Source organism: Stenella coeruleoalba (assembly GCF_951394435.1).
Source record: "Stenella coeruleoalba genome assembly, chromosome: 3".
Lineage (NCBI taxonomy): Eukaryota > Metazoa > Chordata > Mammalia > Artiodactyla > Delphinidae > Stenella > Stenella coeruleoalba.
This window is the reverse complement of record NC_137148.1, coordinates 45804965-45831087: the sequence shown is the minus strand read 5'-3', so window position 1 is coordinate 45831087 and position 26123 is coordinate 45804965. Positions and strand designations below refer to the sequence as shown.

Here is a 26123-nt window from a genome sequence, read left to right as displayed (position 1 = left end):
AATATGGGCCCACTGAAGGAAATGGGAGTAGTCATAATAAGCACTGCTTTAAGTAGAAAAATGGATCCACCAATTTTGAAAGAGTTTGAGATGACTAGCAGGGCATTCCAACGGGAAGACTATCTTTTAGTCATTTGGAAATAAGGTGCAAAAATTCAGGTTAGAAGTGGTCGTTAGAGAGTGTTGGCCCTCCGAGAGAGTCTTTGTGGATATCCCAAATTAGAGGATGAAGAGAAGAAGGCAACAAAGGTATGGTCAGAGAAGTGGGAAGAAAACCTTCATAAAGAAGCTGCAGGTCTTGGGAGTGAGGGAGAGGGGAGAGGGTGGTCAAACAGTGTTGAACGCTTCAGAGAAGTTGAGGAGAATGAGAGACTAGTGAAAGGGGAGCACCTCTGTATTCTTCCAGAAGCAGTTTTAGTGGAGTATTGGGGGTTTAGCATCTTTCTTTTGTAGAGGATTAAGAGGAACTTAGGAAATGAACACAGTGGGTGTGAACTGCAGCTGAGGACTTTGGCAGCAAAGGACCAATAGAAGCTCAAAGAGGCAGGGATTACCTGGCTGTTTCTGATGAGGGTGTGCTGTCTGAGACGGACATACCTGATGCAGGAAGACTGAGCAGTCACCCAGTCAGCAAGTCATAGACGTGCCAAGCAGTAGGTACAAACTGAGATGGAGGGGAGGTAGAATGGACAGAACTTCATGCTGAAATAGAGTAAAAGCTAGATTCCCCTCATTTCTTATCTGTAAGACCTCTTTAGTATAAAAGTTACAGAATAATGCTGTCCCAAACCAAGTAAGAAAGATCCTTTTTTCCCAGAGGAATTTAGATTTCTTATTTAGCTCTTCTTGTAAAAGGCCTGGTTACTCTTGAGCTCAATTCTGTATTCTTAAGAGCCACTCTATACCTTTACACAGTCATAAACATGTTCTCTTCTGATCAAAATACAGATCCTGAAATCTGTACACAGGACACTGCATTCTTTAACCATACACAGTGCATTAGCTCTCAGGGGTTTTTTTTTCCCCCACAATCAGATTTATAATAAATCATCCCCACCCTTAGATTTTTAAGATTGTGGAGCTCAACCATATATAACAATAGAAACAAAAGGAGCTGAGAATAGCAATGCCACACAGGTGAGGAAATGTATCACTTCCATTTATGAATTCTGGACATTAATCGTATTTTATAATTACAGTATGCTGTTATGTTGGACTGAGGAAGGAACTTCAGCTATATCTGTGTTACCGGGGAAACCACTTGTTTTGGATTTGACAGAGGGAGACAATTAAAATGCCTGATTGCCATTTTTAGAGCAGCTTTTCTTTTCTTTCTTTATTTATTTATTTTAATTTTTACAGCAGTTTTTATTTTGAAGAGAAATCAGAGAATATTGAAATTCATAGTAATGACTCTGAAAGGATTGGCAATTCTTATTTAAGAATGAACTATGAATTATGTAGAGTTTTATGGTGGTTATTCATCACTGTGAGAGGGGAAGCCCATTCATCTTTTCATGCGGCAGCCTCAGCTATAGGGATACCATTATTAAATGGCGTTTACCAGAGGTGAGGAGGAAAACCTCCTCCCCAGAGGTTCACCCTTGCCAACCAATCACAGAGCAACCTGGGCCTGGTCCACACCCCCTGCCCTGTTAGACCCAGGGACGCAGTGTGATTGGTGCATAGTTGGGGTTTTATGGGAGGGGTTTCTTGTCACTCTTCCTGGCTTCCCTGCAGTTCCTTATTTGGTAGCTTTTGACAGAACTAGTCTTTCTTGCAGCTAAGCATCTTGACATACATTATTCATTAAGCCCTGGAGCTCAGGGAGAGAAAGATGCAGACCCTTAGATCTTTAGATGTTTCTTTATCACATGAATTGTCTTTATTCAGAATAGTGGTTGAATTCTGTTGCATTCTGGAGTTTTACAAATGGAATGCATTCAATGGGAAACCAACTGGATGGGATCTAATGCGAGGCTTTCTTATGTGTACTTAATTACCAAAAATCTTTAAAAACCTACATACTCTGTGCTTGTGGAGATTGTTAAAGTATCAAGGTTTTGAAGATACACATATTTTAGAATTTATTGTCTCTCTATATAATCAATCAAAAATGCCTGAAGCAAACTATTTACTGTCAGTATCTTGGGGCTACATAAAGGTAAGATTTATTTAGCCTTTGTAAACTCCTGATTACTCTGAGTACATAACTAATAATTTTAATAAATTACAATGGAGTTAAGCTTTCTAAGCAATCTTTTATTTTTTCCTTAGATATAAACTACAGAAGAAATGTGGGGTTTTAGTGGTCAAGATAAGGAGAAATTGTAGAACTTTTATTAGTTATAATTTGCATGTTAAAATAGCTTTTTAATGTTCAGCGTTTCTTCTGTTCTGTCATGTGGTATAAATTTGAGTTATTCTTTTAAGTATCAAGGTAATTAAATTCATTGGAAATAAATACTTGGGCTAAATTATAACTGGTACATGGGCTCTAATTAGTATGTAGCACTTCAAGTTTATAAAAATTAATTTGTAGCTCTTTCTAAAAATCTGTACTGCTTTTACCTGATGAAGAGTATGTTTTTTTTCACCTTTGGATATAAAGCTCTAGATGACATTAAAGTTGACATTACTTGACTTTTCAGGTGATATCTTATTAAAATGAACACTTGATCCTCTGTTTGTAAAACTGGAAGATGTAAATTTATATGATACTGCTATTTTTGTTAATCTCAAAAAATGAATTAGTACACTGCATTTAATAAGATTGTGTTCCTGCTTGGCAAGCTTCTTACACATGCCCTGTGGTAATGCTAACCTGGTGATCCTAGCTGTTTAATAGAAACCTGAAGTAGAAAAACCTTTTTCAGTCCTAAAGGAAGCATCACTTCAGAAATTAGAATTTATTCTGGAATATTTGAACAAATCACAATACACATTTTTAAAGAATCCTTTTCCATTACTTTAAGGACGCTCGGATTGTAATACTTTGCATTTTCTTTGTTTCTCTTTAAAGGAGAATTTCCTCTTTCCTGTGAGATTTACTCGCATTCCAAGCAAACTTATTTCAGTTTTAGTTGTCTGAATAGTCATGATTTTCCACCTCCCTTTAAATCTAGATGGTCCAGATTTTCGTAATTTTCATTATTTGAATTTTGCTAGCCATTTCTTAGTTTAAAATGTTTTTTAAATATAGAAAAATGTGGAGAATAATAAAGAAGCCCCCTCCCTCCAGTCTCCCTAGAAGTCATTTCTTAGCTTTTAGACAGTTCATATTTGATAGCTTTTTAAAGGGCTTCACGTTTGTATTATAATTATGAATAATACCTTCAGGAATCTAAACACAGAATTTTAGTGCTTTTTGAGAAAATGTTTGCTGGAAAGCTTTATGCTTTTAATATCATATTGCTAAAAACACTTAGGAAGGACCAATGTAAATGTATTTAGTCTTATTATGTATTTTGAAAGATTTATTTTTATATAGCTAATACAGTATTTATTTTAGCTTTTAATGCTGATATCCACCAAAGTTGTAGTGTATCACAGTGCAGCATATTCAAATGATTTTTAGCAGAATGTTGTGGGGAAAAATAAACATTTACTTAATATTTAAACTTTACCACTTTCTTAATTATATACTAGAGGATATATAATGTACCCAGTAGCACATTGGCATGAGGGGAAAGTACAGGGATTAAATTTAAGAATACTTTAATTTTGTTTTATTATTTAATTTTGTTTCATGCACAGTCTTAAATATAGAACATAAATTGGAAAACTGGAGTTTAAAAAGCAATATACAGTATTCAATTCAACTGCACTTTCACTTTCTTTTATGCTTTAAATTTGCTGCATACAGACATTCTGATGCATGATGAGAACAAAGGATTTGAAAGCATTCACTTAGAGATCTTCCTCTGTTTTTCTTTGTTGCAACAATAATTCTACATATTATTTCAGACTATTTAGAGACCAGAAACAATCAGAATAACTCATCAGCCAAAAATATTTAGAGTCATTTTTAAAGATATCTAAATGCTCAATTAAATTGCTCTGCATTTTGCAACCAGTTCTTTTGAAAAGCAGTTCTGTATTTTGTCACTTATTGACAACCCATAACAGTGTTCCTGAAAAAGTACATTTTATTACCTTTTCTAATCATTTTCCCCCTCATAGCAACTATATATCATTATCTTAATAAATGGTATGTAGTTATCTTAAAATGAGAGAAATTCCACTTACGTTTTAAAATGATTGTTGAATGGTTAAGTTTATTGTTCTTTAGCACGTCCTGCTGTGCACTCCAAGACCAAACTGTAAGAGCAACTACCAGTTGAGAAAACTCTGATGGTAATTTTTGTGGTTATTAATTTAGCTTCCCTGGACTGTATGTTTTATATCAATAGCACAAAAAGGAAGCCATATTAATTCCTCTTAGAAAGTGCCCTTGCGTTATAACTTAATTGACTCTCTGGAAATTGTCTTTAGGAAATCTCCCATACTCTTGGGAAAAAGAGGACTGCTTAAAATATTGTGTCATCTAATTATGTTGAAAGGAAATGTTTTCTTCCTTGGAGCACCTCGCAAGTGGGAGGGAGATAAGTGTGCCATGAAGGGTTTCTCCACCCATGCTTTTGAGTTTGGAACAAAGGCAGAAGGGTAGTCTGGGAATATATGTGTATGAATCAGAAATAATCAGTAGAATATAATCTGTCATTTATCAGTCTGTACAGTAGAATCCTTCCACTGGCATTTTTTTTGCCTCAGTTATCTGTACCAACTGGCTATTTTGATGAGTTGTGTAATCAAACTGACAGGAAAAGACACCTGGTTCTTCATATTCTGACAGATAAATCCAATAATTTGTGTGGCATATCTGCAGATACCAAGCAGTTTTTCTGCTTGGGCGTATGGCATCATATTCCTCCTACCAGGTTGCTTACAAGTTAGAAGGTGTCTCTATAGAAAAACTGGGCTCCTATCTAACTTTTCCAGGGGCACCAACTCCCCCACACCCCACGGAGGTTGCATCGTTTTTTAGTTACATTGAGAGAAATTCACGGAGGGCAGGTGGACAGTGGTTCCTGTATAGCACACTGTAGAAATGCGAGGAGTGGCTGATAGCCTTACCTATTCCCCCAGCTTTTAAGAAAGGACTTTGTCATGACCAGGCAGTTCTTAATAGCAACTTTTATCTCATAGCACAGACAATTCAGGTCAAAGAAATATTTCATTAAATATATGTTTAAGATATTTAGCAGACTCTCTTGAATATATATTTGCCCAAAGAGTAGATTTTTTCCAAGAGTAAAATTTCATTCATTAAACAGGATTTACTTACCTTTGTGCCTTATGTGTGGTATTATTGTTATATTTTTGAAGCATGGTGACCACTTCTTATATGAATAATACCCTAATTATTTTTTGGAATTGGTAAGAGAGCTAGATATTTAGATATATATTTTGTGTGAGCATAAGTGTAGTTAGATCTTCCATCCATTTGCCCTGCAATGATAAAAATCAGCTATCACTATAAAAGGGCCCAGGAAACTGGGAGATAGAAAGAACTCAATGTTGAGCACCCACTGTGTGCCAGTGCGAGTTAAGTAATCTAATACATCCCTGGTTGATAGCCTATAATTTACTTAAGAAAACATAACTTTATAAAAAGATCAGCAGAAAATTTTTTGAACACTATTGGAAATGTCTTCATGAACATTCTTGGAAGGTTCCAAATTTTATGTTTCCCCCAGCGGATCATAATATATAATGCTCAGTGAAAATAAGCAGTAACCCATGTTTCGTACACTACGTGATGCCAGTTTTAAAAATATATATACATCCTTGTGACTTATTTATTTTATAACTGGTTGTTTGTACCTCTTAATCCCCTTCTCTTATTTTGCCTATCCCTTACCCTGCTCCCCACTCTGGCAACCACTAGTTTTTCTGTATTTGCAAGTCTGTTTCTGTTTTGTTATATTTGATCATTTGTTTTGTTTTTTAGCTTCCACATATAAGTGAAAACATACAGTATTTGTCTTTCTCTGACTTCTTTCATTTAGCATAGCACCCTTCAGGTCCATCCATTTGTCACAAATGGCAAGATTCCATTCTTTTTTATGGTTGAGTAATATTCCACCGGGTATGTGTGTCTATATATATATAGAGAGAGAGAGAGAGAGACACACACACACATATATATGAGATATATATATATATATATCATAAGATGTAATGTACAGCACAGAGAATATAGACAATAAAATTACAATAACTTTGTATGGTACAGAATCTATAAAATGTTTAGTCACTCTGTTGTGTACCTGAAACTCATATGATATTTTTAAGTCAACTGTACTTCAACAAATATATATATACAAATGAAAAAAAAGGCATAGAAGGAAATATAGCTATTTATATATGGTTATTAGCAGTGGGACAGTGGGGTTGTACATGAGTTCTAATTTTTTCTATATAGCTTTCTAGATTTTTTATATCCCATATGCATTTTATAACCAGAGCAAGTTATAAAAAAAAATACACAAAGAAAGTGAACTTTGTGTTCCTGAGTTTGAGAATAACCTCTCTCAACCTGTAAGTTAAACAACCAGAGGCATTTCTATTGGTTGTAGCCAGTTCTTCTGTTTTGACTGCAAGAGAATGCTAATATGCATTTATTGTATTCAAAAGTCTGTTGAGGGCTTCCCTGGTGGCACAGTAGTTGAGAGTCCGCCTGCCGATGCAGGGGACACGGGTTTGTGCCCTGGTCCAGGAAGATCCCACATGCCGCGGAGCGGCTGGGCCCGTGAGCCATGGCCGTTGAGCCTGCGCGTCCGGAGCCTGTGCTCCGCAACGGGAGAGACCACAACAGTGAGAGGCCCGCGTACCGCTTAAAAAAAAAAAAAAAGTCTGTTGAAATTTTTTTTTGATCTCTCTCAGTAATTTACAGTGATAAATTCTTATATCTAATCTAGGTGGTCAGTAAGATTAACTCTGGAAGCTATTTGCCAAATTATCTTGAATTAGAACACCTTGGTATGAATTATGCAGAGAATCAAGATTTTTTTAAAAATTCTAATAAAGTAATTAAATACTGAGTTAGAATTACATTTTAGACATTACTAAACAATGAACTCACTACTCTCTTTTTCCAGACTTAAATGAGGATTTATGGGGAAATTCAGAATTTTAAAGGCTACTAAATATTAGAGTAATATGTGACTTTTTTGGATTAAGTATCTAATAGTTACTGTATGTTAGTGTATGTTAAGAGAAATATTAAGGTATATTAAAAGGTCTATTTGGGTTATTTTGGAAGTCAAAGGAAGATACATTAAGAAGCAGTTGAAGTAGTTGAGAAAACCATAATTCAAAAAGAGTCATGTACCACAATGTTCATTGCAGCTCTATTTACAACAGCCAGGACATGGAAGCAACCTAAGTGTCCATCGACAGAGGAATGGATAAAGAAGATGTGGTATATATATACAATGAAGTATTACTCAGCCATACAAAGAAATGAAATTGAGTTATTTGTAGTGAGGTGGATGGACCTAGGGTCTGTCATACGGAGTGAAGTAAGTCAGAAAGAGAAAAACAAATACCATATTCTAACACATATATATGGAATCTAAAAAAAAAAAATGGTTTTGAAGAACGTAGGGGCAGGACAGGAATAAAGACACAGATGTACAGACGTAGAGAATGGACTTGAGGACATGGGAATGGGGAAGGGTAAGCTGAGACAAAGTGAGAGAGTGGCATGGAGAGATATACACTACCAAATATAAAATAGGTAGCTAGTGGGAAGCAGCCGCGTAGCACAGGGAGATCAGCTCCGTGCTTTGTGACCACCTAGAGGGGTGGGATAGGGTGGATGGGAGGGAGATGCAAGAGAGAGGGGATATGGGGATATATGTATATGTATAGCTGATTCACTTTGTTATGAAGCAGAAACTAACACACCATTGTAAAGCAATTATACTCCAATAAAGATGTTAAAAAAAAAAAAAGAAGCAGTTGATGGATGGAAAAGCATAACATCATGGAGAATTCTGGATTTTGATAATGCCATGTAGTGGTGGTAGATAAATTCTAGGTGGTAGACAAATTTCTTTGGATAAAATAGGCACCGGAGCACCAGTAAAATAAATTGTGAAGCAGTGAAGTTTCAATTGAACAGGTCAATTTTCAATTGTTTTTATGGGACTTAGGAAGATTGGTAAATTCTGTGAATGTTTGAGAACCAATAAATCCCTACTTAGAAAAAACTTTACAAAGGAAATATCATATAGTATCTATTCAAATATTTTCTCCATAGTTCTGGGAGAGTATTCAAATAAATCTATTCAGTTTTACTTTGGGGGAAAAGACTACATTTTAACCTCTGACCAGTATACTTACTCATTTCTGCTAATGACAAATTAATTGATGAAAACATACCATGTTTTATTGTGTGGCAACCCTTTTGTATGTTTATAAATTAGTTTTTTCTCTTCTCTAAATACTAATAATGCATATTATTTTTTATGCCTTTTTTCCCCTTAATTAATGTCATCCTTGAGTGTCTCAATCTGTGCTGTCCAATATGGTAGCCCCTAGCTACATGTAACTATTGAAGTTTAAGTTAATTAAAATGAAATAAAATCCAGAGTTCAGCTCCTCATTTGCACTAGCCACATTTCAATTGCTTGATAGCCACATATGGCTAGTGGCTCCTGTAATGGATAGCAGAGATTATAGAATTTTTTCATCATTGTAGGAACTTCTATTGGATGGGACTGATCTAAAGAGTCAGGACAGGTTAAAAATTCTTTGGCATATTTTCTGTATCTTAACATATGCTTATGTTATTTCACTTCAACTTTCCTCTTCTGTTATTTCATTTTATCTTTCTGTTTTTCAGTTTAAAAGGATGCTTAATCGAGAGCTCACCCATCTCTCTGAAATGAGTCGGTCTGGAAATCAAGTGTCAGAGTATATATCAAACACATTCTTAGGTGAGAATAACAATTTAAATGCAATTTTTTAAAGTTTTTTGCATTGTTTGTTTTTGGAAGCAGACTGGGGTGCAAACTTATTTTGGAAATAAGAGTTAGGAATTCCATTTGTTTTCATTCATCATATTAATAATTTGAGCCTCTAAGCTTTAGAACCTAAAGTGACAAAGGATGTGTTTTATCTTTTTGTTTTATTCAGGACTTCAGGGATTCTCTGAATTAAAGTTGTATATTGTCCGTTTTTCCAAAGTACTCAACGGTAAAATGTATCTTATAGAGAGATCTATCCATGCGTTCAACAAATTCTTGTTAAATGCCAGTCATTGCTGGGCACTAGGTATTTAATGATCAATTAGAAATGGTCCCTAAACTCAATGAGTTGATAGTCTAATGGGCACCGTGCCTGGTAGACTGGAGAGACAGATAAATATAACACAAGAGCTTAAAAAAATGCTTGCTGATAATAGCTGACAGTATGGTGTACTGGGACACCACTACCCCACCCTCCATCCACAGAAAGAAAATGCAGTAAAGGAAAACCAATAACTTGAACACATCCTTGATCTGAATTTACTTTCAAAACAAAACTGTCGTAATAGCTAATTAGCACATTCACTAAACAGGCATTTATTGAACACACAGTCTGTGCAAGGACAAGTTAAAGGAGCTCACTGTCTTGAAATAGTGAATGAGTGTACTGAGACATCTGATGTCTTATTTGAAAACAACAAATTAGCTTTTGTGAATCTGATATTTAGTTATCAGATAATATTGGAGGTACTCTGTGCTCCCCATAAAACCTTATTGCATGATTCCCCCATCTCACTATCGTATAGAAAATGTAAACTAGCAGTAGCAATCTAAGTCCTTCACATACGCTGTGTATGCTCCCACAGAATGACCCATTTCAGTAAGCTGTTAGGTTCACACAGTGCTGTTTTTATATTCGTGCACGAAGTTTCTTCCATTTCAAAGTAGGTATTGAAACTGGAGTTCTTAATTGGCAAGAGCAGTGTTCTCACCACTAAGTGAATTTTAAATAGGAATGAAATCGATGAGCAGTGGAAATAACCAGGGTCTTTTGCCTTTTCCAAGTTTGCTATCGTAAGTTTTTCAAAAGACGTAATCACTGAATACATTTGATGTTAATTATTTTGCAGTGGAATTTATTTGCTTAATTTTGTGTTTGAGAGTTTCAAATTAAGTCCACATCGAATTATAAATACTCAACTTCTTTAAAAGGAGTTTTACTTGGAAATATTTCCTAGAATATATACTGATCAATTAAAATCCGCCATTATGCATGTTATAATAAAAAAAAACCCAGGTAGAATTAATAGTAAATGAAGAATTTTTTTTTTAATTTTTAAGATAAGCAACATGAAGTGGAAATTCCTTCTCCAACTCAGAAGGAAAAGGAGAAAAAGAAAAGGCCAATGTCTCAGATCAGTGGGGTCAAGAAATTGATGCACAGCTCCAGTTTGACTAATTCAAGCATCCCAAGGTTTGGGGTCAAAACTGAACAAGAAGACATCCTTGCCAAGGTAAGACGATTTCAAGTATCCTGATCAGAAATATGCAGTGAACTTTGATACCTTCTCTTTTAAATCAATGGAAAAGTTTATTAATTTGTGGGAGGTTTTTTGGAAGATGGGAAAGCGCTTTATAAAGCTCTTTCTAAATCACTTGGGTTTTATTAATATGTGGGTTTAGACAGGCAGTTTGGTGTTCTTTATTTTTGCATCTATATTTGATTCTTTGACCTTAAACAATTAAAAAGTCTTTTAGGAGAATAATTAAAGTTTTTGAGAGTAGGTTTTAACTATTGGAGAAATACTTTGAGATCAATATTTCAAGTATGTAAATATGTTTTATTGTCAGAGACATAAGGTTACGCAACACCATTCAGTTTCTAGTACGCTTAAGCGGATTTGCCTGAAGTTTGCCTGTACTTACATGGTGCATCATTACATTTAAAATGAATTGTTTTTTAATTTAATGATCTTTTCATTGAAGTCAGTAATTTTTAAATGATTGTGTTCATTGTTTCCTGTTCTACTTCTGCAATCAGATTTGTTCTATCTTTCGTTAACCCCAGGAACTAGAAGATGTGAACAAATGGGGTCTTCACGTTTTCAGAATAGCAGAGTTGTCTGGGAACCGGCCTTTGACTGTTATCATGCACACCATTTTTCAGGTAATGCAGTTAAGTTCTATCACCTCTCTTTTATTTGGTGTCATAACGTCCAGTCTGTGAATTGTGCATGCATTTTATCTTCTTCACTACTTACCCCCTTTGACTTATTTTGATAACTTTTTTCAAAATAAGGATACAGCAAGGTTAGCATATGGGTAAAACACAAATCAATTGTGTTATTTTTTCCATTGAAGAAAAAGATGTGATGTGGGCAAATTAAAGCAATTCATTAAAATAATAGTTTAAAAATCATCCACGTGATCCTGACTTGCATAGAGAATGGAGTGCTAACTTTACAAATTGAATAAGCCCTTTGCTGACTAATCTTAGTATGTAATTTCTTCAGTCACTGTCTTGTGGACTGCTCTCTTCTTCACATCGGTTTCTCATTCTTGTCAAGTTTTTGCCCCAGTTCAGTGTTAGGATTTATATGAGAAGTTGCAGCTATAGACACCCTGGGACTTGGAAGGGCAGCTCCAACCCTCGAGAGGATATTGTGTCTCACTTGTTTTGACCCAGTATCCTTGTCATTGGTGTTGTACTGAAGCTGCCTTCAGGATCCCGGGACACAGATACTTTGATAGTTGGCAGCTCATTCCTGACACCATATAACTTGAGAAAAGCATTGCTGGGCTCCAGAAGGACAAGTCGACTCTGGTTTTGCCCCTGAAGTCCCTGGATCATTCCCAAGGGTTTTCATTGTCTTCACTAGACATTGAGAGAGTGCTACTCCCATTTCTGGGTTATCCATAGGCGACACTGGGGGTGATATTTTGTTGTTGTTAACATACTGTATGGAAAATCTTTTCTATAAGGACAAAATGTTAAGAGAATTTCTTCTCCCGCAGGAACGGGATTTATTAAAAACATTTAAAATTCCAGTGGACACTTTAATTACATACCTAATGACCCTGGAAGATCATTACCACGCTGATGTGGCCTACCACAATAATATTCACGCTGCAGACGTCGTCCAGTCAACACACGTGCTGTTATCTACACCTGCTTTGGAGGTAAACCTGGTTTCTAAACCTTTGAAAACACTAACTTGCCACTCATAATGGTTTCTTCAACTTTTATACTGAAGGGTGCACAGGGCAAACAATAATCGACTTCACTAGAAATATTATTGAGTTATGGGAGCGAAATGTCATTGTGGTAAATAAACAGTTGAGTCTTTGATGAATTTTGTCTTTGATAATTAATCAAAGATTTAGGGGGCTTCCCTGGTGGCGCAGTGGTTGAGAGTCCGCCTGCCGATGCAGGGGACATGGGTTCGTGCCCCCGTCCAGGAAGATCCCACATGCCGCGGAGCGGCTGGGCCCGTGAGCCATGGCCACTGAGCCTGCGCGTCCGGACCGTGTGCTCCGCAACGGGAGAGGCCACAGCAGTGAGAGGCCCACATACCGCAAAAAAAAAAAAAAAAAAAAAAAAAGATTTAGGGATTCCTGTGTTTTATGATACCGCTTCTTTGAAATGATCTAGTGGACATTCCACAAAGCAAATCTGGCTTCCTCAGTTTTCAGTTAGTGTGGGGTTTTTTGGGAATTTAGCCTGAGGATTTTTTCATTTATAGTTCAAAGATGATTATTTTATAAAATATCAATACTAGCAATGCATTGGTATTTTTCATAGAACTTATTAGAAGGAAACACATCTTTAATGTTACCAGATCCTATGAAGTTGTTCCATTAAATGTTTAGTAAAGCAATTTCATTTCCTTCATTGTTTGGGAGAGTGATTCTCTTTGCTAATATATTTTATAGTTCAGATTGTTTCATTATAAAACTGTTACTATGTCATCGTTTGAGTGAGGAGTTCTCAGCTGGGGGTGATTTTCCCTTTTACTCGTACTCCTCCCTGCCCCCAGGGACATTTGGCAATATGTGGAGACATTTTTAGCTGTCACAACTCGGGGGTACATGCTACTGGCATCTCATGGGTAGAGGCCAGGGATCCTGCTAAAAATCCTGTAATTCACAGGATGGCCTCCCATAACGAACAATTATCCGGCCCCGAATGTCAGTTTTGCTGAGATTGAGAGTCCCTGTTTAGAATGGAAGAAAAGAAAATAATTGCTCATGTCATTAATTTTATGCACATTTTCAGAATATCCTTAAACATCATCTTAAATACTTTTAAAGTAAGCTATTATTTTCTATAAAAAATTTGTAGATGCTCATTTTTTAATATTTTAAAAAATATAACCATTGGAAAAGGTTTGATCATGAGTTATAATAAAATCAGATATTGTCTGGATTTTTTCAGGCTGTGTTTACAGATTTAGAGATTCTTGCAGCAATTTTTGCCAGTGCAATACATGATGTAGATCATCCTGGTGTGTCCAATCAGTTTCTGATCAATACAAGTAAGTAAAGCATACTTATTTTTGCAGAAAAAATTTTCCTTTGTACATTTTAGAATGACTGAGAATCTTTATAGAATGACTGAGAGTCTTTATGTTTCCAGAGCCATAATGTTCTCTTGAGATGTGCAGATAGGCGTTTCAGTGATAGCATATGTTAATGTAGTCTAGCTCTAAAAATTATATTCATATCCCATGAGGCATATGATGTTTGAAAAACATGCATTCCAGTACTTCTCTAGAAATAATATATTACCATATTAGTAGACAAGGGTAATCAAAAGTGAAAGTTTGCCGAAAGATGTAGATAGTTAGATTGCTCCTAAAGTTTCAAATAAAAGAAGTTATCAGAATAAATGTTAAATTTGTCATTTTCTGTAGGTTGTCATTTAATCCTCTCCAGAGGCTGTAACTCCTCTTTCCCTCTCCACCACCATGCCCTGCCCTGTTCTTTCCTTTTTATTTTATTTTTTATTAGAAATATCTTCTTTATTTTATTTTTTTTAATTATTATTATTTTTTTTAATTTCTCGGCGCAGCATGCAGGATCTTAGTTCCCTGACCAGGGATTGAACCCCTGCCCCCTACCAGTGGACGCGTGGCGTCTTAACCACTGGACCGCCAGGGAAGTCCTTGTTCTTTCCTTTTTAAATCTCCTGCTGAGGGCAGTAGGAACTTCTCTTTTGACTATCTCTTTTTATTTAATATTTTTTTAACCATTAATTTTTTCTCACTGGTGACATTTCATAAAATAAGTCATCACTGAATTTGGAAATATAAAGAACAGTAGACTCTTCAGTGTGCGACACCTCTGACACAGCTGCATAGAAAACCTCTGTAGGGAATGTTAGTGGTGCTTGAGCTAGGCTTTTGCAAAGAGGTTAAGCTTTACAGAAATTCTGTTCTTTCTGTACTTGAAGTTCACTGGTAAATAATTTACGTGTACCATTCATTATTAAATTCCCTCACACCATGGTAGATTAACATTATAAAGTCAGTTTTATATGTGAAAAAATAAAGTTCAAAATTGTTAATGTTTTTCATATCTGTTAAGGGTTTGCCTTTCCTCTTTGCCGTGAGTTGTGGATAATAGTCTCCTCGTGCCCCACAGCAGTCTAGCTCCAGTAGCATCTGTGCCTTCACCATTCATTCACAACACAGCCAGATTTAAAGAGAGAATTTAAGTATAGCCTTGTGTTGAGAGATTTAACTCAGATCTTTTGGATTATTTACCTATTTGTATATTTTTAATAGCCTCTGGACTGCCCTGTAACAACATGCACTTTAGTAACTCACTCATATATAGGAGGATTGAAAGTCATGGATTTCCAAAAACGTGTGGATAGTCAGTACATTTTAGAAGTCTGGTTTATGAACTTATTTATCTAGGATTAGACAGGATAACATTTCATGTTTCAGCCACCTTATGAGAACCTATAATGGGGTGCTTTCAGGAGTCACCAAAACATTACTATATATTGACACATAAATATTAATATACATTAGAGGCAGCTACATGAGTTTACATTGTATCATTGGTTAGGGTCGACTGTGTCCTTTCTGTAAAGAACAGGAAGTTCATGTAGTAAAAGGTACACTGCCAATTTTTTATTATCCTGGCTTGATTCATTTTTTTGATTCTTATGTATGTCTTGATATGCTCTTAATTTTATAGATTTTTAACAAGTACATATAAATTTTGTTTTAATTTTTGCTATTAAGAAAGGTGTGCATTTTTTCTTTAAATTAATAATACCAAAATCAGACCTATGTGTTTTCTTTGCATCCTATTATATATAATATTGTATGTTCCCATATTATAACATTAGAATTAAGAATAGAGAACAAATTAAAACAAGTGATAATAAAGTCACTGTCTTCCAAGTACTCTGATAAATTTTTCAAGAAAAATGAGGACCAACTCTATTATTCTTTCTTGTGGACCCTCTAAGGGCAAGTGGGCTTAGGCTGGCATCAGAGTACCCATGGAGTCTGCAGTTTAAACTAGCAAGGCCTCAGTTCACAGATGAATCTGATGCCCTTTAAAGTTTGAGAGCCACTGAGAATAGATGATGGAGACATGTAGGGGGTAATTATGCATACAGGACAGTGGCCAAGGGTGTCTGTTTATTAAGGTCATTTTGCTGATGATCTGCCTGAGGTGGAAGGGTAACTGACCATGTTTCTGGAAGCATTTTGTTATTCAGTGATGTTGTGCAGATCTCCTTTCCGTGGGGCCTCAGCAGCACAGGGTAGTCAACAGCTTTGGATTGCTGATGTTTCCTTGACGGTGGGGTGTGATGAGGCTGTGTTACATCTGAAAGAGTGAATGAGCATCATCACCTGCTGGATGAAAGTTATGCCAGGGTTGATCAGAACCCCAGGGCATTATGAGAATTACTGCCTTAGTTAGCTGTTAACGAGGGATCAAGCCAGCCATCATTTTATTTCAGGACTCAGAAGAGGCTTAGTAGCCAGTAACACAAGTAAGTTTTAGCTTCACAGCATACTCTAAGGGAGTCCCTCTAATAACTTGCAAACGTGTAAGAAATAGCCTTATGAAATACCCTATCAGAATTATGTGATTATTTTTAGCTTACAGTAAACCCTTTTTTATAGACGTTAAATTTGTGCTTTCTCTTTCTTTTGGGGATTGTTTGAGCATCAGTGGCTCAGGCTAGCACACTCTCGGCTCTTAGCCTGGAGCTGGCGCTGCCAACCTGTCCAAAGCCAAAGGCTGAATCTGTGTTTCTCGTAATAAAGACTTGGAATCATCAGATCAGACTTCCTGTAGATGGGAGGTCACCTGTCCTATTTTAAGGGAGGCTGCATGGCTCGCCGTGGTGGAGGGGCACTGGGGCTCACCTGGCTGATTCCTAGGCCAGAGACACCTCTGCTTCTTAGTTGTGGTGACAGTTTTCATTAATCATTCTGCTTGTATTAGTTTTAGGCACCAGATGATTTGCTGTTAATGACACGTACACTCCTTGTAAACATGCTGCAGGTTTTGAGTCACTTAAGCTTTTATATATGATGTAGGGGAATGGGGGACTCTGAATAGGATGTAAAGAAGTGGAAATTCCAGGTGAGAAGCTGCATAAGTCTTTTTCAAGGACAATACTATGCAAATAAATCCATAAAATGTAAATAGCATCATGAAATATCGAATAGAACACGTTAGGGGAGATTTATCTTAAAAAAAGCATTTCACATAACAGCATTATTTTCTGAAACAGTGAAGCAGCATCAAAACATATATAGCAGTAAATTTTACTTGGAAAACGAATACTTTCTGTTTATAGCAAAGATGCCTGGGTTTGGGGGGAAAAGATCTCCTCACACATTAGAACACAGTAGTCGTGTTCAAAGCATATGACTTTTGAGATTCAAGAGCAGAGGCATTTCACTGTATGAAGGTGGAGCTGGACCTAGCGACAGTACACACACTTTATTTCACTGATCTCATTTTAAAATAAGCTTTCCACAGCTATATTTGTAGCTTATAAATAGAATGTTATTTTTCTGTATAAACCTAAAATCATAGGATTTCAGTCAAAATATTCTTGAACCCCTCTCGTCCTCCCTAGCTTCTTTAAAATAGTCATTGAATAGTATTGGGTATTTCTTTATTAGAAAAGAATATATATTTTCCACACATGAGTCAGAAGAAAGATCAAATACATATGCTTTTCGTCTTTACAGTGACTTAAGTGGCAACAGGATGAAGCACCAGTCAGGTTTTTTTGATGACTACCTTATAGGTCTGAGTCTGCTATTATAGGAACTAGGAAAGAGGCAGGATTTGTCACTACCTAAAATAGGTCCAGGACAATTGTGGGGGAATGGCAGAATCTTCACTCTGGAGAAATGTAGGCAGCTAAACACCCGTCTCTGTGTGAAGCCCTGAACATGCAGCTGGGACGGGCAGTATACATGTGTATAGTGACTGCCAAGATACTTGGAAAAGGAAATGGAAAAATGAATAAAGCTTTGCCTTTCAAAGCTATACTATGAACCAAATGAGCACAAGCATGGACAAATCTGATATCGTTCATGTGTTCCAAGCTGTTCTTGTTCCTTCTCAGAGCACGAATAATCCTGAGTCACGTGATCTTTACATAACATACAGTGTTGGGTAGGTGGTCCGCAGTTGTCAGGAATACAACATTCTATGCTCTGGACATGTTGTAAATGTTAGGGATAATGTCTTCTTCTGCTGAGCTTACGGAGCTGCCTCTGGCAGATCCGGAGAGGAGGTTCAAGGTAATCTGGCCTAACTCTTCTTTCCCTTTATAGCGGAGGAAGCTGAAGCCACAGGGTGAACTGACTTGCCGTGTGCCGAGAGCATTAGAATACACTCCCAAGATTCCAGGGATCTTTCTGTGGCTACATTAACTAGCAGACTTTCTCCTAGGTGTTGTCATGTAATGGGAATGCGAGCAGAGACGTTTAGGGGAAATTGCTTCCTAAACCCAAAATATCTCAGAATATGAAGAATAAGATAAACTTAGCATAAATGGCTTTGCTAACCTTCTCTCTCTTTCTTTCAAGACTCTGAGCTTGCCTTGATGTACAATGATTCTTCTGTCCTGGAGAACCATCATTTGGCCGTGGGCTTTAAGTTGCTTCAGGAAGAAAACTGCGACATTTTCCAGAATTTGACCAAAAAGCAAAGACAGTCATTAAGGAAGATGGTCATTGATATTGTAAGTAACTGATAAAAGCAAAAAGAGAACTGTGATGCATGGTGTTTTTAAAAAGAAAAAAGAGTGAGATGACTATCAGGGAAAGCATCATGTATATTTCAAGGTAATGCTGCCTTTTTTGTCCCAGAGGCTGGCCCTGCTGCTGGCAATGATGCTCTACTGCTAACAGTCTGGGGCTAAGAATAATGACAGCTTACCCTCATTCTAGGTTTATTTTCTGAACTCCTCCTGTCTGGTGGCAGACAGAGATGGCTAACAAAAGCACAGGGAGCTGGCTAAAAAAATGGATTTTTTCCATTCAAAAACTGGAAAAAAAATCTCTGTCAGCACAAGTGCCATGTAGAAACATGCATGACATTAGTCTTTTCTCTATGCATGTTTTTCACAGCGATTATGAGACACACGGATATCTCTGGTTGTCAAAAACTTAATCTGTTAAGCTTTGTACATACAAAGAAAGACAGGTATTATCTGGTTTGGATAAGCAGAAAATTGACCAGAATATTGTTTCTGAAGTACTCTGTAAGCAACCTTGACTCACTCCATCGTAGTCCAGTAACCACTTTCTAGCACAAGGGATAGAAAAACTTCAAAGCGTGCAATGGGGCTTCCCTGGTGGCGCAGTGGTTGAGAGTCCGCCTGCCGATGCAGGGGACACGGGTTCGTGCCCCGGCCCAGGGAAGATCCCACATGCCGCGGAGTGGCTGGGCCCGTGAGCCATGGCCGCTGGGCCTGCGCGTCCGGAGCCTGTGCTCCGCAACGGGAGAGGCCACAACAGTGAGAGGCCCGCGTACCGCAAAAGCAAACAAACAAACAAACAAACAAAACGTACGATGATGTCTTATCTATGGAAATATCCCTTTCTATCGCTATGAAAGTGGCTGCCAGTGCCTACTGTTTCTGTATATTGCACACATGTATCTGGGCTTCCAGGGAAAGTGATAGCAAAGGGGAGAAGACTCTGCCCCAAGAAGCAGTAAAGGATTCCCACACACAGCTATTAGACAACAGAGTGGTTCTCCATTTCTTCTCACGTTCTCCATGATATTTTTATGTGCATGGGACTTCCCTGGCGGTCCAGTGGTTAAGACTTCGTGCTTCCACTACAGGACACACGGGTTCGATCCCTGGTCAGGGAACTAAGATCCCACATGCCAAGCGGTGTGGCTAAAAAAAAGAAAAGAAAAGAAATATCTCTACTGTATAGCACGGAGAACTCTACTCTCAATGCTCCATAATGACCTGTATGGGAAAAGAATCTAAAAAATAAAGAGTGGATATATGTATTGTATAACTGATTTACTTTGCTGTACGTGTGAAACTAACACAACATTGTAAATCAACTGTACTGCAATAAAAATTTTTTAAAAATACTCTGTCTTTTAAGGTACTTGCAACAGACATGTCAAAGCACATGAATCTGCTGGCTGATTTGAAAACTATGGTTGAAACTAAGAAAGTGACAAGTTCTGGAGTTCTTCTTCTTGATAATTATTCTGATAGGATTCAGGTAAAGCATTCGAATTTGTTGTGTCTGAGTGTGTGTGTGTGTGTGTGTGTGTACACGTGTCTGTGTGTCTAGCTTAGATAAGATTTATGTCTCCTTTTCTCCAACTTATAATTTTAGTAGCTGTAAGCAGGATTTTTATCCAAATTCTTAATCTTGAGAATTAACCAGATAAAATCCTGTTGGCCTTTTCAAGTGGAAATGCGTTTAAAAAAAAAAAAAAAGTAACATCCTACAAAACCAACCACTTAAGCAGCTCTGAATTTAATCAACCATGCACGTGAACAGTTTCTCTCATGATACTTAGATGCAGTAGAAGTGGCCTAATTTGGGACTATTAACACAGGTGTGAACGTCACACAGACACACCATGGTCGAGCTGTCTGGCACGACTCTTACACTACATGTATTTTTAAGTGTCACCGTCATCTGATGTGAATTTCTAGTAAAAATGGAGCAGCTGCTAAATAGAGAAGGCATTGATCTGTTTTAGGTCCTTCAGAACATGGTGCATTGTGCCGACCTGAGCAACCCAACCAAGCCTCTGCAGCTATACCGCCAGTGGACGGACCGCATCATGGAGGAGTTCTTCCGCCAAGGGGACCGAGAGAGGGAGCGGGGCATGGAGATAAGCCCCATGTGTGACAAGCACAATGCCTCTGTGGAAAAATCACAGGTGATGCCTTAAGCACAAAGCTTTCAGAGAGAACACAACTACACGGAACGTTTGGTTACGCCGTATGCATGTCACACAGTATTTTATTGGGTTTTCTTAATTACTTTCTTTTGTCAAGCTCAATGTCCACCTTAGTGTTTGCAAGCCAAAAAATTCTTCGATTCTTAGAATTTATATTCATATAGTCATATATACGTTCATAGGACAGTATATTCATTCAGCGTGACTGTATGTATATAGTATATTCGTATGTGTAGAATTATTTCAGCTATCGCAGTTCGTAAGCGAATAAAGTTATATGAATCCATATAGAGTACATGGCATTATTTCAGCTCTGTGGATTTACCTACGAACGGGCTATTCTAAAATAAAGTCTCAGCCTCAAGCCAGGTCCTGCCATGTAAACAACTGGAGGTTTTTTTACATCACACACTCTTGGATTCAGAGTTCGAGAAGCTGGTTTTTACCAGCTAGTAATGACATTTTTTTATTGGTCTGCTACCTAAAATAATGACTGTTTTACCAAACTAAGGTTAGTAGTCTTCAGCTCAGTGTTATCCTTGCAGAGCATATTATATTTTATTTATTTTTCTGTAAATTCTATATATCATATATAAAAATTTAATTCAACATATGAATTAGTTACATTTGAGGGGGCTCGTTAACCTTTTCCATTGTTTCTTAGTCCCAATCGGCTTTGTGTTTTTTTTAATCAGGTGGGCTTCATAGACTACATTGTTCATCCTCTCTGGGAGACGTGGGCAGACCTGGTCCATCCTGACGCCCAGGACATTTTGGACACTTTGGAGGACAATCGTGAGTGGTACCAGAGCACGATTCCTCAGAGCCCCTCCCCGGCACCGGATGACCAGGAGGAGGGCCGGCAGGGTCAAACCGAGAAGTTCCAGTTTGAACTGACTTTAGAGGAGGACGGCGAGTCAGACACCGAAAAGGACAGTGGGAGTCAAGTGGAAGAAGACACTAGCTGCAGTGACTCCAAGACGCTCTGCACTCAAGACTCGGAGTCCACCGAAATCCCCCTGGACGAGCAGGCGGAAGAGGAAGCCGTGGGAGAGGAGGAGAGCCAGCCCGAGGCCTGTGCCATCGGCGATCACTCGCCCGACACATAACAGGGCAGAGACTTCCATGCCTTTTGTTTGTTTTTTTTTGTTTTTTTAAGTAGAAACATTGTTTCCAAAGTGCATGTCACATGCCACAACTACGGTCACACCTCACTGTCATCTGCCAGGACGTTTGCGGAACAAAACTGACCTTGACGACTCAGTCTAGCGCTCAGGAATATCGTCACCAGTTTTTTCACCTCCATGTCATCAGAACGAGGGGGACATCTCCACGAACGGCAGCGTCCGAAGACTGCAGCTCGGTCGAGCTGAAGAAGCAGAGAAAATCAACTCCAAAGTGTTTTCTAGGGAGTGTGGCTCATCAGGCAGCCCAAAAGTTGAGATGATTTGGGGGTTCTTTTCCTTTTTATTTGTTTGCAATATTTTCAGCAGAAAGAAGGCATTACGTGGACGGAGTGAAGCAACAGATGGGTCAGGAACAGGACACATTGTGAAGCTGTTACCAGGAAGAAGATGAGCCACAGAAATTGCATAATTTTCTAATTTCAAGTCTTCCTGATACCTGACTGAATAGTGTGGTTCAGTGAGCTGCACTGACCTCTACATTTTGTATGATATGTAAAACAGATTTTTTGTAGAGCTTACTTTTATTATTAAATGTATTGAGGTATTATATTTAAAAAACTACATTCAGAACTTCATCTGCCACTGGTTATTTTTTTTCTAAGGAGTAACTTGCAAGTTTTCAGTACAAATCCGTGCTACACTGGATAAACCTAATTTACAAATTTTACTTGCACCTTAGACTTCATAGCAATTAACTGATTTGTAGTGACCCATTGTTTTATATACCAATGACTTCCATATTTTAAAAACAAAAATTGACTTTATGTTGCAGGAAACCCTTTTTGTAGGTCTTCGTTTACTGGCTTTTCGTTTCACTCCTTTCAGACATGCAGAGTTGCTCCCCACTTACATTTCTCTTCACCGTGTGCAAAGTGAATACTCGTTCCATAATACTTTGATGTGCATCCTGTCTAATGTGTCTCAAGCCTCATGGACACTCAGTCATCAGTTGGTGTTGTCTGAAGCAAGTGAGAGATATAGAAATACCCAGTAGCTAAAATGGTCAGTCTTTTTTAGATATTTTCCTACTTAGCGTCTTCTGAGAACATTTTGCTGTGGCGATAGACCCTCATTTCACAAGTGCATGTCTCTGTAATAACCCATACATTTCATGCTCGTTTTTGTTTTCACAGTCATAGTAAGAACTTTTCCCCCTTGTGCTGCTTCATTACCAGTGTGTGTTTGAACCTCTGTCCACGTTCACTGCGTGGGGTCTTATCAGATATATCACCACCATGCTGACTGATGCAAAGAACAGGTAGTCAAGTTAGAGTTAGCATTCTTTTCTGCCACGAGGTCATATATAATGACTAGCTTTTACTTTTGATTTACAAAGAAACGTTAACAGCTAGCTAGGTAATTTTTTAACAATATTAGCAGAATATATTAATGAAGACCAGTACAATGAATGCTCTTTTGTTTCTCTGATTTCACCATGGGATTAAGAACTGTATGAGGAATATTCCTGAGAAGTGATTTTAAGTGTAGCAATGACTCTTCCTTAAAGGACAGCCATGTAACATGTAGCACTTGATTTATCAGTTATCATTGATCCATAAGTATGTCTCGTGGAGAAGAACTTCTCTAAATACACTGACAGAAAGAAGTTGATGATGCCCCTGGCACCAGAGATTTGGCAACATAATGCCGTTTTAAAATACTGGGCTGGGTAAGAAGATTCCGCATAAGTCAGACATTAGAGATCGCTGTTGGCTAAATTTAGCATCAAGAAATGTATTACAATTTTAGAGATTGATTCCCAGTATTTACGTTCAGTTGGCATCTTGGGGCATTTTTTTAGTTTGGACTTCCTTCCCACTTCAGCTCTTAATAAAGTGTTTACCATCTCTGTGAAGAGTTTGGAGCCCGAATAATCATTTTTTAGAGCGACATCCAAGAACCCAAGTAGAGGCTAAAGGAGTATCAGACCAAACGGAAAATAAATAAAACACTAAATAAAATTGTAACCCTGAAAAACATTTATATTGGGGATGTCAAAAGAAGCCATCTGGGGACTAATCACTAAGTCAGCAGCCAGGGAAATGACCCAAGCTGAAGATACTAGTTTAATCCCCTGAGATCCACTGACGCTTAGAAATTTGGATAGAAAAATTATGTAGCTCTGATCTTTCACACAGAGCACAGGATAGGAATTGACCAATTAATTATCAGATTTCCACCCTCCTTCCCCTGTAAAAACCAGACTTTCAAAGAAAGTCTTATGTTTGGCAAGTGGTTTCACAAGAATATTTGGAAACTTGTTTCCATTTTAATTTTATTTGTCCCTGATGGAGGTTTAGAGGAAAAGGCAAAGAATCTAGTGTTTATTCCTCTCTCCAAAATATTCTCATTCCCTCCCCTCCCTAATGCTTGGTATTTCCCCCACAGAGTGCCTAGAATCTTAATAATGAAAAAAAAAAAAAAACCAGCAATATGTCACAAACAAATCCAGACCTGAAAAGATTTATAACTGCAGTAAAAAAGAGAGGCTTTTTTTTTTTTCAATTTGTTGGGTTTTAATGGTCACATGTTGTAAAGATATCCACTGATGGACAATCAAATTGTAGAAGAGACATAATATCCAAAAGATAGGGACTAGTGCACTATACAATATACTTCTCGTCTCCCTTCCCTTTCGCCAAAGTGTGCTTCAGAATTATACACCGCTTTAAAAAGAATATCCTTTTACAAGTGACTTTACGTTTCCTAAAATGCCATAAGAAAATGCAATATCTGGGTACTGTACGGGGGAGAAAATGTCCAAGTTTGCATAAAACCAGTACATTTCAGCTTGCAAGTTACTAAACACAATAATGCTGTTTTAATTTTCTTTAACGTCACTTAAAATTCACAAGAAAATAATGTAGATAGAACAAATTGCAGACAAGGAAAAAAAAACTTGAATGAAGTGGATTTTACAGAAAGCTTTATGATACTCTTTGAATGCATTATTTATTTTTTGTGCCATGCATTTTTTTCTCACCAAATGACCTTACCGGTAATACAGTCTTGTTTGTCTGTTTACAACCATGTATTTATTGTAATGTACATACTGTAATGTTAATTGTAAATTATCAGTTCTTATTAAAACATCATCCCGCAATGGGATGGTGTTGATATATTTGGAAACTCTTGGTGAGAGAATGAATGGTGTGTATACATACTCCTTGTACATTTTCTTTTCTTCTATAAAATAGTCTTGTCACCTTTGAGCTTGTTTATGGAAGATTCAAGAAAACTATAAAATACATAAAGGTATATAAAATTAAGAAAACATAGCTGCAGGTCTTTGGTCCCAGGGCTGTGCCTTAACTTTAATCAATATTTTCTTCTGTTTTGCTGCATTTGAAAGTTAGATAGTGGTGGGGCTAGGGCTGGGCATTTCACATCTGAGCTTTGATCTGTTGGATTTCTGGCAACAGCTGGATTTTACAGAAACACAGACAACCTCTGGAGCATTCTGAGACCCTTTTGAGAGACAAGCCCTTAGGTACTTTTTGCCATGAAGCAGCATGGCATATACGATGGTGATTTTTCCCTATCAGATACTAACTGAGCTACGTTAGTTAGTTACATTTGATTTTTTATTTTCAGACACTACTGGGAAGATATATTCTTGTCCAGTGATTATAAAAAGTCTTTTTTGGCTTCTAGAGCACATGGGCAAACGAATTTGATTTGAAATTAGAGCCGTAGGTGACGTGTGTTAGTTATTCCCTGGCTTCCTGTCATGTTAAGGAAATATATAATATGAAAAAGGTCATGTTTTTAACCCTTCAACTAAGATGAACCAAATTTCCTTACGTATTACTTACGTAAATTTACTTACGTATTACTTACGTAAATCCATGTATTTAAACACAAAGTTTTATATGATGCCAATTCACACGGCATAATGGATTCACCATTCTCTAGAATCTGTTTCAGCAAAACTTGCATTGCTTTAGAATTTTTAAATTCAACCTTGCACAGCTCCTAAAAGCTATGAAAAATTCCCAGTGGCCCAGCCCTCAGGATGTGTGACTTAGTGAAAGGAGAGATTCTTTTTCTAGAAAAAATGAGCCTCCTTTTATTTTCTTTCTCTCTTTCTTTCTTTCTTTCTTTTTTTTTTTTTTTTTTTTTTGACACAAACTGTAGATTTTAGCAGCCCTGGCCCAAAGGAATTTGATTACTTTTGTTTTAAACAGTACAACGGGGACACTATAATTACAAAAAAACATGCTTACTGATTTTAGTTGTTTTTAATTTGATTTCTTTGGATATGTTTTCGGAGTGGTAAATTGTGTGTGAGCATTACAAATGATGATTCTTTTAGTGGTTTCATAGCCTCTCTTACAGCCCATGGGGATAGTACTGTACATCAATACCTTCATATGAAATTTTTATATGCAATGGAAATAAAAGCATGGGTTGATTCTGCCTATTTGTGACTCGATCTTTTACAAATAAAAGGTTA

The 26123-nt window shown here is 37.3% G+C and overlaps 1 protein-coding gene across 7 annotated transcripts in view; it reads left to right on the top strand.

Annotated features, from left to right (window-relative positions):
* Positions 1-25787, top strand: part of PDE4D (phosphodiesterase 4D) — a 723544-nt gene extending 697757 nt beyond the window's left edge. For all 7 annotated transcript variants that reach the window (XM_079918757.1, XM_079918759.1, XM_079918758.1 and 4 more), the window contains 9 exons: positions 8915-9008; positions 10380-10552; positions 11107-11205; positions 12054-12218; positions 13474-13573; positions 18122-18276; positions 19664-19786; positions 20277-20459; positions 21176-25787. In XM_079918757.1, the coding sequence (XP_079774883.1) occupies positions 8915-9008; positions 10380-10552; positions 11107-11205; positions 12054-12218; positions 13474-13573; positions 18122-18276; positions 19664-19786; positions 20277-20459; positions 21176-21589 (1506 nt within the window). In that variant the 3' untranslated portion in view covers positions 21590-25787. The remainder of the gene's footprint in view (positions 1-8914; positions 9009-10379; positions 10553-11106; positions 11206-12053; positions 12219-13473; positions 13574-18121; positions 18277-19663; positions 19787-20276; positions 20460-21175) is intronic.
* The last annotated feature ends 336 nt before the right edge of the window (positions 25788-26123 follow it).